A 17917-nucleotide genomic window follows, 5' to 3' on the forward strand; every position below is an offset into this window, starting at 1 on the left:
GGATATCCAATTCATTAGCCTTTAGTAAATCTAAATTTACTAATCTTTTAATGGCTTTTGAATTTACATGTCCCAATCTACAATGCCACAAATTTGAAGACTCAATCAAATAAGAGGAAGTAGATGCTTTATTCTTATTGGCCAATGGCTTCGCAACACTTCGAGTTGCTACACTAAGCTTGAAAAGCCCATCGGTTACATAACCTTTTCCGATGGATTTTCCAAACTTATACAAGACAAACCTATCGGACTCAAATACAAGTTTAAACCCTTTATTAACTAGTATTGATCCTGACACTAGGTTCTTGCGGATGTCCGGGACATGCAGCACATCCTTCAAAGTGATAGTTAGGCCAGACGTCATCATGAGAATCACGTTGCCAACGCCGAGGACTTCTGACGATGCTTGATTCCCCATGTTGATCTTCCTCCCTTCAACAGCAGTGTAGGAGGCAAACTTGCTCCTGTCGGAGCAAACATGAGCAGTAGCGCCGGTGTCGATGTACCAGCCTCCCTTGTTATCAACAAGGTTAACCTCTTCAGTGACCACTGCAATGAGGTCGTTCTCATCCCAGTCCTTGAACTCCTTCTCAACGACGTGGGCTGCCGGCTTCTTCTTCTTGCTGCGGCAGTCTTTGGCAAAGTGGCCCGGTTTGCCACATTTGTAGCAGTCGCCTTCAAACTTCTTTGAAGGTTGCTTTCCCTTCCCTTTGTCGTTTGGACGGTTTGGGCGAGGGCGTTTGTTGGAGGGACCGCCCCGCTCCAACAGGTTGGCTTTGGCTTCATTTGGGGTGAAGCCCTTAGCCTTTTGATCACTTTTGCGCACGTCGGCCTCAATGCGCAACTTCACGATCAAGTCTTCAAGGGTCATCTGCTTTCGCTTGTGCTTGAGATAACTCTTGAAGTCCTTCCAACTTGGAGGGAGCTTGTCAATGATCGTGCACCTTAGGAACTTATCGGGCAAGGTCATCCCTTCAGCCACTAAGGAGTGGATGATCATTTGGAGCTCTTGGACTTGCTCCATGATGGGTCGAGAGTCGACCATCTTGTAGTCCATAAACTTGGATGCTACAACCTGTTCAGTCCCTGCAGCATTGTCTATGCTATATTTCTTCTCTAGGCTTTCCCACATTTGTTTAGATGTGGTTACATTGGAGTATACATTATAGAGGCTATCATCTAATGCACTTAAAATAAAGTTTTTACATAGATAATCCCCTTTTCTCCAAGCTTCATAGTCCGCCATGACTTCGAGCCTAGTCTCTTGGTCGCTTGGCGCGGGCGGCTCGTTCTCCGTGAGGAAGTTGGCGACGCCCAATGTTGTCAAGTAGAACAACATCTTCTGGTACCACCGCTTGAAGTCAGATCCTCCAAACTTTGGTGGCTTCTCGGCAGGTGGCATCATTCTTGGTGCCAAAGGTGCCGCAGTTGGTCCTTGGAAGGAACCAATTCCGTTGCCCCCGAAGGAGCCAACAACTTGGTTGGGCATAGAGCCCCCACCATTCATGTTGGGCATAGAGCCCGCCATGGTCGTACCAGCCCCGAAGGGACTAGCACCCGCATGAGACCCGAAGGCCCCAGCATTCGTGTTGATCCCGAAAGATCCAACACTAGTATTGAGCCCGAAGGCACCAACACTCGATCCATTAAAGGATCCGAAGGAACCACTAAAAGTGGAACCAACCGAACCACCAAAGGTGGAACCAGTGGACGCCCCGAAGGGGTTGTCCCAAACCCAAGGGACGGTGGATGAAGCGGCTGGGAAGCCAGGAGTTGGCATCATCGAGGGAATCGATGAAGTGTTGACCGGTCCAGTGGTCGCCATGGTGGAGGGAATGGCGGCGGCGGTGGTGGCAGCGGCGGTGTTGGAGTCGGTAGACATCTCCAGCAAAGGTGTTTAATATTTCGAAAGTTTTAGTTCAGTTTAGAAGTCCAAATTCCTTCAAAGGCAAGTTATCTCGTCTTGCGATTGTTGGTTTCTGGGATTACAAAGATAACTACCGGGCGTAATACAACCCAAAAGAAAGGAAAGGAAGAACTGAACTTAAAAATACAACGTATAATCGAAACTACTAAACCAGTGTGATTAGCCGAGTCGAGGAGGCCTCTTCCCGCAAGACGAGATACGCCCCGGTAGTGCTCTTCGGTTTGGCGTGTCGTCCCCAAAGGTAAAACGGCTACGTCTCTATTGATGCAGCACCGCAATCAACAGAGCTCCGGCGAACTGGATGGAGGAGAGGGCAGAGCTTCGACAGAAAAAACTATGCAGGGAGAGGGAGAGAGTTTATGATGCAGAATGCTTTTTGAATTGTGTAGTGATGCATGGAATGGCTGGCCTATTTATAGGCTCAGTCCACTGCAGGGGGTCAACAGCCATGATGGCTGTCATCATGGCAATTCGTAACCGACGTCGGTTACAGACGTGTGGCAGGAGTGTGCCATCCGTGTGTGGAGCGTGTGGATTTCTCACGTGGCAACCGTGACTGTGCCTCGCTTGACGACGTGTCAAGCCACTTGGATTGCTGACTCAGCGGTGGTCCAAAAAGAATAGTTTGGGCCAAGTACCAAGCCCAAAGACCACCCAAAGACCAATTGCCAAGATCCAAGTCCAAGTCCAAGTCCAAGTCCAAGTCCAAGATCAAGATCGAGATCGAGATCGAGATCGGGCTCGGGCCCGAGGCCCGAGGCCCGCGGCCCGCGACCGCGAGCGCGAGCACGAGCACGAGCACGTGCACGGGCACGGGCTCGGGCTCGGGCGGGCGGGCGGCGGCGGCGGCACGCGCGTGTGCGCGCGTGCGGGCTCTTTCACCCATCTTGGTCCACTATAATTATTAAGTAACATAAAGTCACTTAATTTATACACATTAAAGATGTGTTAATCCTCCAATGTGGGATAATTAACACTAGTTAATTATTCCCTAAGCTCCATCTCCAAGCTTTAATTAAAAGCTAATTATGCCCAACTTTAATCCACTATTTCTCACTCACCGGAAATCGGATTTGAGAAAGTGAATATACTACATTTACCTACGTAAAATGTAGATCGACGCTATGTCATTTAATTTCACAAAATTAAATGTCTCGTCACATTTATTATTTGGTCAAAATCCATTGACCGGGCATATTTAATCCATGATTTTTTACACGCGGAACGAAACATTCCGCCACGCGCCGAGGCGACGTGGCGGACTCCCATTCGACGCGTGAAGCCCACTCGCTGCCCCGCGAGTGGGCTTCGTCCCGATGACGCAATAATTCATTTTTTTTAAAAAAAAATTCGAATTTAATAAAAAAAAAATAAATTTTTTTTTATTAACGGTAATGAGACCGTTAATTTTATAGCCGTTTGTTTTTTTTTATTATTTATTTATTTACTCTATAAATACTCCTATTTCATACTCATTTCAATCACAAACACACATCTATTTCTCTCTATTTCCACCCCAATTTTCATCTCAAATCAACTCTATTTTCCTTCTCCCAAATTTAATCAAACTAATGGATCCTTATGAACAAATGCGTCAAATATTGGAACAATCACTTGAAGAAGATCGACTACGGGAGGCGGAAGAAGCCGCTCCGCCCCAACGTCGCTCCCGTACGTACATCCATCGTAACCGGGAGGAAGCCGCCGCAAGGTTAGTACGCGACTACTTCTGCGATAACCCGGTTTGGGGAGATACGTACTTCCGTCGCCGTTTCCGCATGGGGAAACCGTTATTTCTCCACATCGCGAATACTTTGGCAGCCCGGGAAGAGTTCTTCCAGGAAGGGTTCGACGCGGTCGGACGTCCCAGCCACACGACGCTGCAGAAATGTACTGCAGCAATCCGCCAGCTTGCGACTGGACAAACGGCCGACATGTTCGACGAATACCTCCACATCGGAGATAGCACTGGGCGAATGTGCTTGCTCAAATTCTGCAAAGGCGTCCGGGCAGCCTTCACCGACGAATTTCTCCGGAGGCCAAGCACGGCCGATTGTCAGTTCCTTCTCGACCTTCACGAAACAGTGCACGGATTCCCAGGGATGCTCGGCAGCGTCGATTGCATGCACTGGCAATGGAAGAATTGCCCGGTGGCGTGGAAGGGGTCCTACACGAGCGGCCACAAAGGTACCCACCCAACCGTTATACTCGAGGCCGTTGCCGACTACCGCCTTTGGATCTGGCACGCGTACTTCGGGGTCCCCGGGTCGAACAACGACGTAAACGTGCTCAACCAGTCCGACCTCTTGACCGAAGTTTTGGATGGTAAAGCGCCGGCCATCAACTTTGTCGCCAACAATCGGCTTTATAAAATGGGGTACTATCTCGCCGATGGCATCTACCCGAAGTGGCCTACCTTCGTGAAGACGTGCAGTGGGTCTGCGAACCCAAAGCAGACTCTTTTTGCGCAGAAGCAGGAGGCTGCTCGCAAGGATGTGGAGAGGGCGTTCGGGGTTCTCCAAGCGCGCTTCAACATCATCAAAGCCCCGGCTCGTACGTGGTTCATGGAGAACATGGTCGACATCATGTATACGTGCATAATCTTGCACAACATGATTGTCCAAGACGAAGGACCCGAGGCGGGAAATTGGTTCGACCCCGAATCCCCCGGAAGCTCAACCGCAAGTAGTCCGCTTCGAAGTGGAGCGCATCCGTCAATACAAGAACGGTTATCTATTCGTGCAAGGACACGCGACTCTAGCGCCCACACCCAACTCCAACATGATCTAATTGAGCACATTTGGGCAAACTTTGGCGGATGAAATTATTAAAATTGTGTACTTTTATTTTTTTATGATTTTAATTGTGTGCTTTTTATTTTTTTAAGTTTAAGTTGTAACTTTGTTTTAATGTTGTGTGTTTTTTAATAAAATGTGTTTGTTTTTTTAATTGAATTGAGTTGAAATTAAAAAAAATGAAATTGAATGAATAGTAATTTAAGGAACGGTTAAGGAACGGTTAAGGAACGAGGGTTGCAGGTTCCGTTCCTTAGTTAAGGAATGGAGTAAAAAAGTACAGTGGGGCCCTCAAATAGTGGTTTAAGGAACGGTTTAGGAACGGTATAGGAACAACGTTGTGGATGGCCTAACTAGTAAAACGCATCGCTTCAGCCTTCAGCTTTTAAAGAGCTTTTTTACTTCGATTTTCATACTTTTGCTAGCAATTCAATCAAACAAAAATTATTAGTAGTCACATCAATACTCCCAAAAAAGTCCGTCATACGAAGAGTATATGGTTATCAGGTTGAAAATGGTACTTCCTCCCTTCGTCCCACAATAATTATCACTCTTGATGTTAACACGAGTTTTAAGGAATGTAAAGAAAAGTTGGTTGAAAAAATAAGTGGAAAGCGAGATCCACTTTTTTATATTGATTTTATAATAAAATATGAGTGAATTGAGTTAGTGGAATGTGAAACCTACTTATCATTTATGTTAAAAATATTAGTGACAATTATTGTGGGACGTACCAAAATGAAAAAGAGTGACAATTATTGTGGGATAGAGGAAATATATCCAAATCATAAAATTATATACTATCAAAGCTCAATTATTTGAAAATTTGAGTGGAACATGTTATACAAGTAAGTAAAGAGAAACTCAAAAATAGATAAAAATAGTACATGTTATACAAGTAAGTAAAGAAAAACTAAAAAATAGATAAAATACTGGCACAGTATAATTGCAACAAGGTAAGCTAGTGGCTGATCCTAACTGAGCAAAAAACAAAGTAGTTGACGTCAATAGTGACGGCGTTAACGGCGACACTCCATTTCCCTCTCACAATAAAGCGCGATGGCGACGCGTGAACCATACACAACGCCACCTCCATTAGGTTAGCCCGCGATTATTACAGTCAACTAAGCGGTCCAGTTCATGGGTCCCACCCAACTCCATTGTACGATCCAACGGCTCCGATCATATCCATCTGATTGGCCCATTTACTTTATTTATTTTTAGATTATGCTTTTTCCCCATTGGCGGATACATTATACATCTGTTTTTGTTTTACTTTTTTCATTTCAAATATCCAATAACTGGAAATTATTTTTGCCAGTATAGAAGATGTGGAATTATATATGTTGTATGATTCAAATTTAATGTGATGGCCAATAATGTGACAAATTAACAAGTCGGTATTCTTTTGCGTCCGACAAAGACAGTTATTGCTATAACAAATAAGAATAATTTATTGAGGGAGAATCAAATAGTAGTAACTTATTTTATTTTGTAACTAAAAAACAATTTGAACATTGTTCCATGTATAATTCCGAATTATTGAGACCGATGTGTTATCATATACTATATGAAAATATAAGACATTATTATATTAATAAATAGTAATACTAAATAAATTAGCTCCTACCTCATACCATACGGTAGTAACTAAATAAGCATATAATAATACTCCCTCCGTCTTATAAAAATATGTACACTTTTCAAATTTGACCGTCCCATAAAAATATGTGTATTCCATTTTCGGAAATTTATCTCAATTTATTACCCTTATATATCAACTTATTTACAACTTATATCACCATCAAACACTACTGAGGGCACCCACAGTGGGGCGGACGATAGGCTGCTCGATGCCTCGGGCGCGCCATCGTTAGCCACTGTGGGTGCGCGGACGATGGACGATGCGTCGTCCTCGCCCGACAGATAGTCCGCGGAGGAAGCGCAGACGATATGGCATAGTTTGCGCCATCGTCCGCCCACTGTGGGCGACGCGGACGATGGCGCGGACGATGCAACGCGTTTTTGTTTTTTGTTTTTTTGAATTTTGTCTATTTATTAAACCTTGTTTCTTATTCTATTTTTCATACGAACATTTCTCGCATCTCTCATTTCTCTCATCTCTCACATTTCTCCATCTCTCATAAACCAAAATGAACCACGACGACGATCGGAGTTCCACGGAGGGCTGTAGTCCGACCTTGACTCAAGCCTTAATTGCAGCCGTTCAAGACGCAACGTCGGACGTTTGTCCTCCGAGAACACGCCGCAGCTCACGAACGTCTAGTTGCAGACTATTTTGCCGAGCAACCACGGTGGGACCCGACTGTTTTTCGCCGCCGGTTTAGAATATTTTTTTCTCAGCATTGTCCAGACGTTGGAGTCACGTGATGAATACTTCCAGTATCGGGAAGATGACATCGGTAGACCCGGACTTACGTCGTTGCAGAAGTGCACGGTTGCACTCCGTCAGTTGGCCTACGGCACCACGACAGACATGTTTGACGAGTACCTCCACGTTGGAGAGACAACATGCCGCGAGTGCCTGAAGAGATTTTGTAGGGGAGTTGTGGAGGCTTACAGCGACACATATTTGCGAAAGCCGACTGCTGTAGATTGTCAGGGCCTGATGAATATGCACGAGACGACGCATGGCTTTCCTGGGATGCTAGGGAGCATCGACTGTATGCATTGGGAGTGGAAGAATTGTCTGACGACGTGGAGAAGCCAATTTACTAGTGGATACAAGGGCAGCCATCAGACGAAGATCCTCGAAGCAGTCGCTGACCATCGACTCTGGATCTAGCATGCGTACTTCGGTGTAGCCGCGTCGAACAATGACATCAACGTCCTCAACTCATCCACCCTCTTCACCGAGCAATGCAATGGCAACGGTCCGGCCATCGAGTTCACTGCCAACAAACGCCAATACCACATGGGTACTACTTGACCGATGGCATATACCCAAGATGGCTTGTTTTCCTGAAGACGATCAGCTGCCCAATCGGTGAGAAGAGAGTTTTATTTGCGCAAAAGCAGGAGGCGGCGCGGAAGGATGTGGAGCGGGCATTTGGTGTGCTCCGATCACGGTGGGCAATAGTGAAATGGCTGGCGCGTCTCTGGTTCAAGGAAGTCCTCGCCGATGTCATGTATGCGTGCATTATCTTGCACAACATGATAGTCGAACATGAAGGTGGGAGCATCACCGATTGGACCGATGATGAAGGTGCATCTAGCTCCTCCAACACGGCGACCGCGCCCCCCGCTCAAGGATTACCGACGGGCTTCAATGAGGTTCTATCTAGACAGGCCTCAATGCGCAACCAACAAAACTATGCTCAGCTCATGAACGACATGATTGAAGAAGTGTGGGCCCGTAACCGTCGTCGCTGAATTTGCGTATTTTTTTTATTCGTATTGTAATGTATTAATTTTATAAATGAAATGAAGGTTTCTCCCAATTTTTATATTTATTTAAATATTCAAATAAAAGAAAATGCTTAGGTGATAAACTCGTAGTTTAGCAAGTATTTTGGATGTTTAACGTGAATATTTCAGTGTTTTGTAGCATATTAATTGAGTTTGCATCCATTATCCACTATTTAGGTGTTTTGATGAGTTTGTCGAGTGTTTGTAGTTAAAACAGGTGAAATTGAGTTGAAACGGAGTTCGGGGCTTGAGTGCAGAGAATTCGCCTGACCGGGCGTTTTCTCTAGGGAAAATCGCCCGACCGGGCGTTTTGAAGCGTGTCGGGAATCCAGAGAGTTCGCCCGACCGGGCGTTCCGGCGACTTAAAATCGCTCGGCCGGGCGATTCGTGCGGAACATCACATTTGCTTCTATTCCGCCCCGGGTATAAAAGGGACCTAGGTTTTGGACCCCAGACACACTAGACACACCCAGAAACAGTTTTTAAGGTTGGAGAGGAGAGCGGATTTGAGAGACAAGGAGTTCCAATCCTCAACAAGATTGAAGACGAAGACGATTTGCCCATTCAATCCACCCTTAGGAGTATCTTTATTAGTTTTCCTATGTTCAGTTCACTCTCTATGGATTTATCTTGTGAATTTGCGTTGCATATGAGTAGCTAAATCTCTTGTAGAGTTTTGGTGAAGACTACAATGAACGCTTTTGATTAATTCAAGGACTTTTGATTACCTATGCTCTTGTGATTTCTTTGTTTCATTAATGAGATTTTTCAATCAATTGCTTAGCTACCAATTGGATTTGTTGACCTAGTTTTGAGTAATCGAGAGATACCTAATTAGGATTGATAAAAATGAACAACACCTAGATAATTTACATTCGAGAGAAGGAATTCTAGAGTGAGGGCTTGAGCCTTTTGTTTCAAGGAGTTAATTGTGAAGTATTGGAAGGAGACTTCAATATTAATGTTTAATCAACGGGTTGAGGGCACTCGAGAGAGGGCTTAGCCTAGACTAACGGCTTTCCTAGTAATCCTAGAGACTTCAATTGGGTAATCAAAGTTGTTGAATTGTCCATATTGTGTTCGTTGTAGTTGGATCCAAAGCTCTACCTCGTTCTCTTATTTGAAACTTGTTCTTTTGTCTCTTGTTTTACTTTGCTTATGTTTAATAGTTACATACCAAAACCAACCCTTTGATTTGTCTAGATAGTAGTTAACATCGGTCCGTGGTACTTGAGTTTATACAATTTGTCTCTATGGGATACGATACTCTTGCTTGCTTTGTGCTACACTAGCCCCGTACACTTGCGGGAATTTCTTGTGTTAAAAGAAGTTGAGTCATTAGGGCGCCCGTTAGGGCGGCTTATAGGGCACCCCACTGCAGGTGAAAGGGTCGGAGGATAAAATGCTTGACGTGACAGTGCATAGGGCGGGCTTTAGATCGCGCCTTAGGACGCCCCATTGCTGATGCCCTAATAATGTGAGTCTCACTATATACTAACACTACTTTGACTACTTTTCCTCCTCCTCCTCTCTCTTACTTTACCAATTTTGTCTTAATTCCGGTGCCATATCACATACCCATATTTTTATGGGACGGAGGGAGTATTATGTATTCCCTCTGTTCTATGAATCAAGAACAACACAAATTTTAATTGATGAAATATTATTAACGAAGAATACAAAATTATGAAATATTATTAACGCTTATTAAAAATAAAAGTTTTCTAAAAATGAAATGGACTAATTTTATTGAATGAATCAAAATTATAAAAAGCAAACTACGGAGTTGTAGTATTTTGTATGGGATAAAATAGAATTGGGTAGAAAAAATTGTTACTTTGTGAAATAATCTATAAAAATGAAGGAATAATTAAAGTAGTTGTACTATAGTCTATAAGGGGGAGCATGCTCTCTTTCCTTGAAACCAGCATTTGATTTTACTTGCCTTTCCTGGAATTCACAGTAATATAAAACTAGATGACTTTAGATTAAATCATTCGAAATCTACATAATTTGAGTGAGTTTACAATTTATAAAAGTTGGCCACTTGACTTGACCGCACAAACAGAGTAAGTATCCATAATAAATTAAACGAACCCCAAATTATTTTTCCTTCTACGAATGTTTTATTTACTATATAAACATATTTTTTTAAACGAAACGGAAATACGTAGTATACAATTACGTATTGATATTAAAAACGGAAATACAATATACAATATCATATTGATATTTTTGTGTACTTTGCTGAAAAAATAGACACAAAGTGATTGCTAAAATAAAAAATTATTTATTTATTAAGGCATTCGCAACGCGTCTCGTTACGGTCCCTATCTCGTCTCGGAGAGAGAAGACGGCTGCGAGACAGCGTTACGGGCTCCGTCTCGTCCCCAGCCCGTCCCGTAACTCGTCGCGGAGAGACACTCGGCAAGCTGCGGTTCGTCCGTGACGCCCACTCACCGGCAAACGAGTGGGCGTCGTTTATTTCCGTTGAAAATGTATTTTTTATTATTTTTTTAAAACTCACGAAAAAATCGAAAAAAAAATCCAAAATTATACTAGCCGTTTATAGCCGTTTTTTACAATTTTTTTATTTTTTTAAAATTTTTTAAAAGCCTCCAATCACTTCTATAAATATCAAATCATTCTCACAAATTAATCCACAAAAAAAAAACTCTCTATTCTCACTCAAACATTCTACATTCTTCATCTCAAAACATTATTCTTCTCCCAAATTTAATCCATGCATGGATCCATCTGAGCAAATGCGTCGAATAATGGAAGAATCGCTAGCAGAAGATCGACTTCGGGAGGAGGAGGAAACCGCGACGCCTCAAAGGCAATCCCGGACTGACATCCATCATTGAATTTAGAGAGAGTGAGCGGAAGATTTTAAATTATGTATTTTTTTTTAGGATTTTATTAATGTGGTTTTTTTAAAAAAAAATTTTAAGTTGTAATTTTATTTTATTTAATGAAGTATGTTTTTATTAATTGAATTTGTTGAAAATAAAAATAAAAAATGAAATTGAATGAATAGTTAAGGGATGAGATGGATAAAAGATGAAGGGTTGCAAGTGTTGTAGTTAAGAGATGAGATGAAAAGTATAGTGGAGCCCATGAATATGGAAGAGATAAGATAGTTAAGAGACGGATAAGAGAGAGCGTTCGGATGACTTTATAAACACTCAAAATAGAAATTGCTATGTACTATATCCTTTAGGTGGTTAGAACCTACTAGAAAGATAAACTCAGGCTGCTGCCAATAAATGGACACGGACTTTTGTCTTTCATTTGGGAAGCCAACGACTTTATTTAAAAGTAATGAATGGAAATAAATAAGAAACACCGCAAACAGTGAAGCATCTTTTTATCTTTTCACAAAGAAACACGCTTTAAGATTAGCCCCTCTTTTTCCCAAAATTCGTACTCATTTTTCAGCTTGCATCTGTCCCACTATTTTGTCCAAATTCTTCAATCTAAACTCAGAATACAGCACAATAGTATGTAACTATATAACTACAATAAATATTTAAATATTCATATTTAAATCCAAAATTCATTTGTTTTTCCTTTCCCCCAATCTCTCAAGTGTTAGAATTACAATCCTCCCATGCCCCGCCTCCGTCAACTCAAAATGAGGCGTTATAAACCGTAAAAGGACAAATAGAAAATAAAATCGAAAATTAAAAATAAAATTGAATCAATCCTCGAAACCAGTTTTCTGCCAAATCGCATTCCTGACCCTGCTGAGATCTCTCCCCTTGAGAGTCCTCCCGATCCCTTCGTGCACCGAGAAGGAGGAGATCCTAGTCCTCGCCAGAAACTCGTGCGGCGGAATCCGATCGCCGTCGTCCTCCTCGTAATCCTCGTCGCTGTCTTTCCGGCGAGTCTCCATGTACTCATCCTTCAGTATCTTCGACCAGTCCGGGACGTTCACCGGCAGAGACGACGGACCGCCGCCGCGTCCGTTGCCGCAGCCCGTCGCCGCCGACGATTTCCTCGAGATTCTGGAATCGCTCGCCTTGCGGACCTCCGGCGACTGCGAGCGCGCCGCCGCGCTCCAGACGTCGGACTCGTCGAGCTCGAAGATCATCGGATCGTTGGTGAGAGCCTGATCGTTGGGAAGGAATCGGTAGTTTGATCTAGCGCAATAGGTTTTGGATGCAGCCATATATATAGCTCTGATGAATAAATTCTCTCTGTTTTTTTTGGGCTGACTAATTCCTCTCTCTATACTGGTGTGGTTGTTGAACTGTGAAATGATGAGAGAGAATTTGTTCTGCCAATTTTGATAGTTTAAAATGGGGGTTTTGATCCGCTTTTATAAAGGGACGTGTCAAAAAAAAACTAAAGGGCTGGAATGGATAAGGTTCCCCCAATACTCTCTCTTCTTCTTCACAGAAATCTAAAATCTGTAAATCACAAATCAGCTTTTCTTTTCTCTTATTAGAATTAATTTCTTCGCAGTTACAGTCGATGCGAAATACCAGGTTTACCCTCCCAAAACAAAAACAAAATAAATGCCACAGTTTTCCATTTTATCCTAACCAGATTGGATTAATTAATAAATTACTGAACCAAATTAGTTACTTTTTCGCGAAGTAATTCTTGTGCAAATTATTTAAACTGCGGAATTTCACCACATACAGCCACTTGTCCCACTTCCATATAGTTTAGTTGTTTGATTATTCATAAAGTTGAGAGAAAATGTCAAATAAGCTCCTCAAGTATTTTATATAGCAGTACAGTATTTTTAAAGATAGTACAAGTACGTTTTTAATATTGATATTTGTACCTCTTTAAACATGGTGGGGGTCCATTTGATAATTATTTATCACTTTTGCATTCAAATTACCCAAACTTGTAACAAATACTTCAAATTAATCAACGAATATGTTCGTTTTCCTGATAAAAGTAATATATGTTTGAAGAAATAATTAGATGCGCCACCATCTATTTTTTAACGTTGGTGAGATATGATATGGTTTAGATTGCTTTTCTGTGTAATGATGCAGTATTAAGGGAATACTTACTGTTTATATAGTGCAACTTGTGTTATATCATTAAAGGATTAAAGTTACAATGTTTCAATTGATGAGGCGGTTCACCTAGTGTGAATTTGCATTGGTCATTCACAATCAACTACTCTTAACTAATCTATTTCCTTCATTATTCATGAGTTTATATCACTTTAACTCTCTCATCAATTTAATTATTTATATCATTTTGCAAAATGAGTATGAAAGAAAAAAGACCCAATTAACTTGGGACGAAGAAAGTATAAATCAAATATAGTTACCAAATCGATACTTGACAAAAAAATTACTAGTTTTGTTGATATTTTTCAGATTTTTATTTTGACTTTTTGAAGTTAATTTGTTAACCTCAAAAAAATTTGTTAATTATTTATAGAATAAAATTGTGCACGTGACTAAACCTATTGAACATATTTTCTTTACTTAATTATACGAATGAAATTTGATTTTTATTGCAATAAGTTGCATGTTTTATATTCTTTTATATTGATTGTTATTATAATTTTAAAAAATATATAATAGTATGATCTTATATATAATAGCATAATAGTATGATATTATATAATAGTATGATCTTAAAAAAATTATTTTTATTGCAATAATTTGCATGTTTTTTTTTTGCTTAGAATTATCTATATCAAATATGATTATTTATAAATCCTGATTCGTGATGTGATCTTATATAAAAAGTAATTATTCACGATTTGCCTTGTTTAAAGTATTAATGTAAAAGGTTTTGATTAGAATTAATGATAACAAATAAAGTTGTTATCTCATGCATGAGTGTGATTATGTATTTGAAAACGAGACAAAGGCATACACGGCGACATAATAACCACAATTCACTCTATTTATTCAACCGACCACTATTTTCATTGTAATAGATGCATTATGGGCTACATAAGGCTAGTTATAGACTTTTACAGATTGCCACTTTCAAATTTATTAAATACCTATTAAAATATAATCCAATTTTTTCACCCGTGGATGATGTAATTATGCTATTTAACACAAAATATAATATCTTCTAATAGTATATGTTTATGTTATTTATGTTAACCAGATAAAGTTGGACATATGTATTTATTTAATTATGCAAAGAACTGCTCGATTTTGTTGATAAAAGGGAATATACCATTACCATTTAATTAGAATTCTTATTAACTTTTATAGATCATTTTAATAATAATAACTATTCACCCATGATATGCACCTTTACCATTTACACTTTTCCAAAATATTGAGCATCAGTATATTCCGTTTGAGGGCTTACTGCCATTGTGGAAAAGAGAGCCAAAGACTCAAGATGCACCATTTTCTTTTTTAAGATTTCGTTTGTATTTTTATACTGCTACAAATTACTAGTGTTATATTGCTGTGGAGTAAATAAATAGTACAGTAAAAGAACTTAATTTGACATATTGATAAATGATGCACCAAAGTTGGAAACTTACCTTATGCTTTAATCATTTTATGTCACAAACTGCCATCTGGAGTAGTATTTTCTTAAACCTTGTGTCCACCAATAATACATATTTTCTGTAATAAAAAATTACTAACTATTTTTACTATTAAAATACTAGTATTAATTATTAAAAACAAAACATAATAAAATTAAAGCTAGACGCAAAATGTGCACTGTCGATTTTAATATACTGCTGTACGGATTGTAGAATATATATTTAAAGTATATCTTTGAATAAAAATTACATTAAGTAGCCAAGTTCCCCACATCGGGGAATATGTTCAACATGATCCACATTTGGGGACAAAAATGTTGGTTTTCCTTGTTTAGTAGAATTGCTTCCTTGAACATTAAGCGAAAACGAAACTACTAGTAACTTCTCCACTAAAGAGTATGAACATTTGATTCGACATTAATTTTAATACGTAATTGGAAAAATAAAAGAGAAATGGAAAGAAAAAGTTTTTAAAATATTGTTAATGGCGAATGAGTTTCATCTTATTAGAAAGAAAGAAGTTTCCAAAATTAGAAAATTTATATTTTTTCAGGAACGGATTAAAAATAAAATATTTCATACTTTTCGGGATAGAGGGAGTATATCTTATTTCACTTAAGATGTAAATTTGTTTTTACAATATTTCAAGATATGTTTTCTACTACTACCATTTTACACCTTTACACACACACACACACAAACATTGCTCTTAAATAAATGAGACAATAAATAAATATAAAACTATATTTTATAAATAAAAATTAATAAAATTCGTTACTGTAATGGGAGCAAACGTATACTTCTGATAATACCACAAAGTTAGAGGGCATTTTAATAATTTGATTGTAATTTTTAATATGTTTAAAAAAATCGAAAATGTGGAAGAATAATTGAAAGACGAATTAAAAAGGTTTCGCTTTCGTAGTTTTCTTTGATTATATTAATACTACTCTCTCCGTCCTATTCAAGTGGTCCGTTTTCTTTTTAGTTTGTCTAATTAAAATGTCCATTTTTTATAGTTTGAAATAATTTATCTCTCCTCTCTTTTTATTAAAATATTCAATTGGAGTATACTTTTCCTTATTCCATCTAACAATTTCTCCTAAATTTCGTGTCAACTAAGAGTATGGATATCTTGAGTGAGACGGAGGGAGTAGTATTAAATTAGTAGTATTAAATTCAATCAGCTGCAATCTAGTGTAATCAACATATTTGTAATAGTATGCGTAAAAATTAAATTAAGATATTTGAAATAGTATGAGCACTTGTCAGACAGCGGGGGTATTATAGGAAAACAATATTTTGTCTTATTACGAGAGGGTTTTAACTTTGTCGCGACGTCGAAATGCAATTCACCTGGTACAGGTCCCAATTTGCGCTCTCCAAGATAGTCCAACACGTGTCGATTAGCGCCACGTGGCCACACCACTGGAATGGGGGCGTCATGGCACGTGAAGTGGGGCCTCTCTTGTGCGGCTTTTGGATCTAGCGCTCTGCTCGCGCCAGCTGGCTTTTTACACTACTGCTCCAATTATCAAACGCGACAAACGGTGACTTCTCCTTTTGTCGTTATCTTCGCCCTCTTTTAACGCTACTCGGAAATCTATGCTACTTCCCATTTTTGGATTAAATTAATTAGTACACCCTCATCCGCGAATAGGAATCTCATTTCGATTCGATACGAGTTTAAAGAAATAGTATTCAGAAAAATAGTTCAAAAAATTTAGTGAAATATGAGTCTCATTTGTATATATTAATTTTAAATAATATTCCCTCTGTCCCATTAGAAATGAAACGTTTCTAAAAATGGAAATAATACTCTCTCTACTTTTTCTTCTCTCTTACTTTATTCTCTCTTCATTAACTCACAAAACAACACTACATAAAATCCCGTGCCGAAAAACAAATGTTGCATATTTAATGGGACGGAGGGAGTATGTGAGTAAAATGAGTTAGTGGAATGCGAGAGCCTCTTACTTTCTCCGTTCCGCAGTAATTGAATCATTTCATTTTCTGCCCTTGTTTTAACTATTTATTATCATTTTTTCAAAATGAGTGCAGAAATGTAATGACTCAACTAACGCGGAACGGATGGAGTACCATTTATAGTAATAATGAACCAGAACTCTTATTCGTAGACGGACTAAAATGTCAAAACAAGACTCTTATTGGCGGACAGAGGAAGTAATATTGCTTGTCAATAGTATTTTTTTTTACATTCGTACTCCTTTTTTTATTTAGAGTGTCCACTATAAGGTGGACACGCCCAATAGCCCCGCCCCAGTTTTTGTCTATAGCCCCAGTTTTGTTGTCCATAGCCCCAAAATTCTATTTCCGCCACTATAGTGGACACTTCCAATAGCCCCAAAATTTTATAATTAAAATAATCGCATTATAAATAAATAGAAAATTAGGTAATTATTAGGGCCGAATATTCGTTGTATTTCAAACCGGTAAAATTTTACAACGAATATGTAAAATAAAATACAACTAAAAAATCCGCCACCGCCTACTCGGTGTCGGAGTCGGCTTCCTCGTCGTCTTCTTCTTCACCTCCTTCTCCTCCTTCTCGTCTTCTTTTAGCTCCACAGCCATGCCAACACCTTCATATACTAACATGGAGTAGATTAAACAGAAAACCGAACACTTTCAATGTTTAATTATTGCTGTAGTGGAATAGAAACACAGCTAGCAAAATATAAACCCCAAAATCAAGCAGCTCTAACATAGTAAGGAAGAAATTTACCAGTAAATTAGCAGCAGAGAAGCTCAAAGGAGAGATTTCTCGGGACCGGCGAATTCGCCGCGGCGGTGCACTCCACTATAGCCGCCGCGCCTATAGGCGCGGCTATAGACCCCTCGCCGCGACATCGCCGCGCACACGGCTATCGCGCGTCCGCCGCGTCTCCCCCCCCTCGCCGCGTCCACCCCCGGGCCGGACACCTTCTCCACTATAATCCGCCGCCCCACCGCCGCGCCTCGCGGCTACCGCCGCGCCTATCCATAGTGGATGCTCTTAGGCCAGTTTCCTTATTTCAATAAATGTGTTAAACTTATAATTTTATTGTTAAATTGTGGCTAAAATATTACTCCCTATGTTTCCTAAAAATAGAAATTCTTTCAATTTTAGTAAGTTTCTTTCGCTCTAATAAGATAGGATCCATTTTCCACTAACACGTACTTCCTCTATCCTAACTAAGTTGAGTCAAAAGTTTTGGGCACAGATATTAAGAACTTATGTTGAAAAATAAGAGAGATGAGTAAAGT

General features: G+C 39.9%; 1 protein-coding gene and 1 long non-coding RNA gene across 2 annotated transcripts; both read right to left on the reverse strand.

Moving 5' to 3' along the window:
• Nucleotides 1-11659: 11659 nt before the first annotated feature.
• On the reverse strand, nt 11660-12465 carry LOC121810940. The gene has a single exon (XM_042211684.1). It carries the CDS (start codon nt 12323-12325, stop codon nt 11855-11857), a length of 471 nt encoding a protein of 156 aa, XP_042067618.1. The 5' UTR covers nt 12326-12465; the 3' UTR covers nt 11660-11854.
• Nucleotides 12466-17071: 4606 nt separating this feature from the next.
• LOC121741179 lies at nt 17072-17673 on the reverse strand. Its single transcript, XR_006037802.1, has 2 exons — nt 17397-17673; nt 17072-17262 (listed from the first exon to the last, which is right to left on the reverse strand). It is a non-coding gene; the product is annotated as an uncharacterized LOC121741179 (long non-coding RNA).
• Between the last annotated feature and the right edge of the window lie 244 nt (nt 17674-17917).

The sequence above is a fragment of the Salvia splendens genome, chromosome 7, assembly GCF_004379255.2.
Source record: "Salvia splendens isolate huo1 chromosome 7, SspV2, whole genome shotgun sequence".
NCBI classification, from domain to species: domain Eukaryota; kingdom Viridiplantae; phylum Streptophyta; class Magnoliopsida; order Lamiales; family Lamiaceae; genus Salvia; species Salvia splendens.

Excerpts from the sequence above, each read along its gene's own strand:
- LOC121810940 (XM_042211684.1), bottom strand. The coding sequence starts at position 12,325 with ATGGCTGCATCCAAAACCTATTGCGCTAGATCAAACTACCGATTCCTT.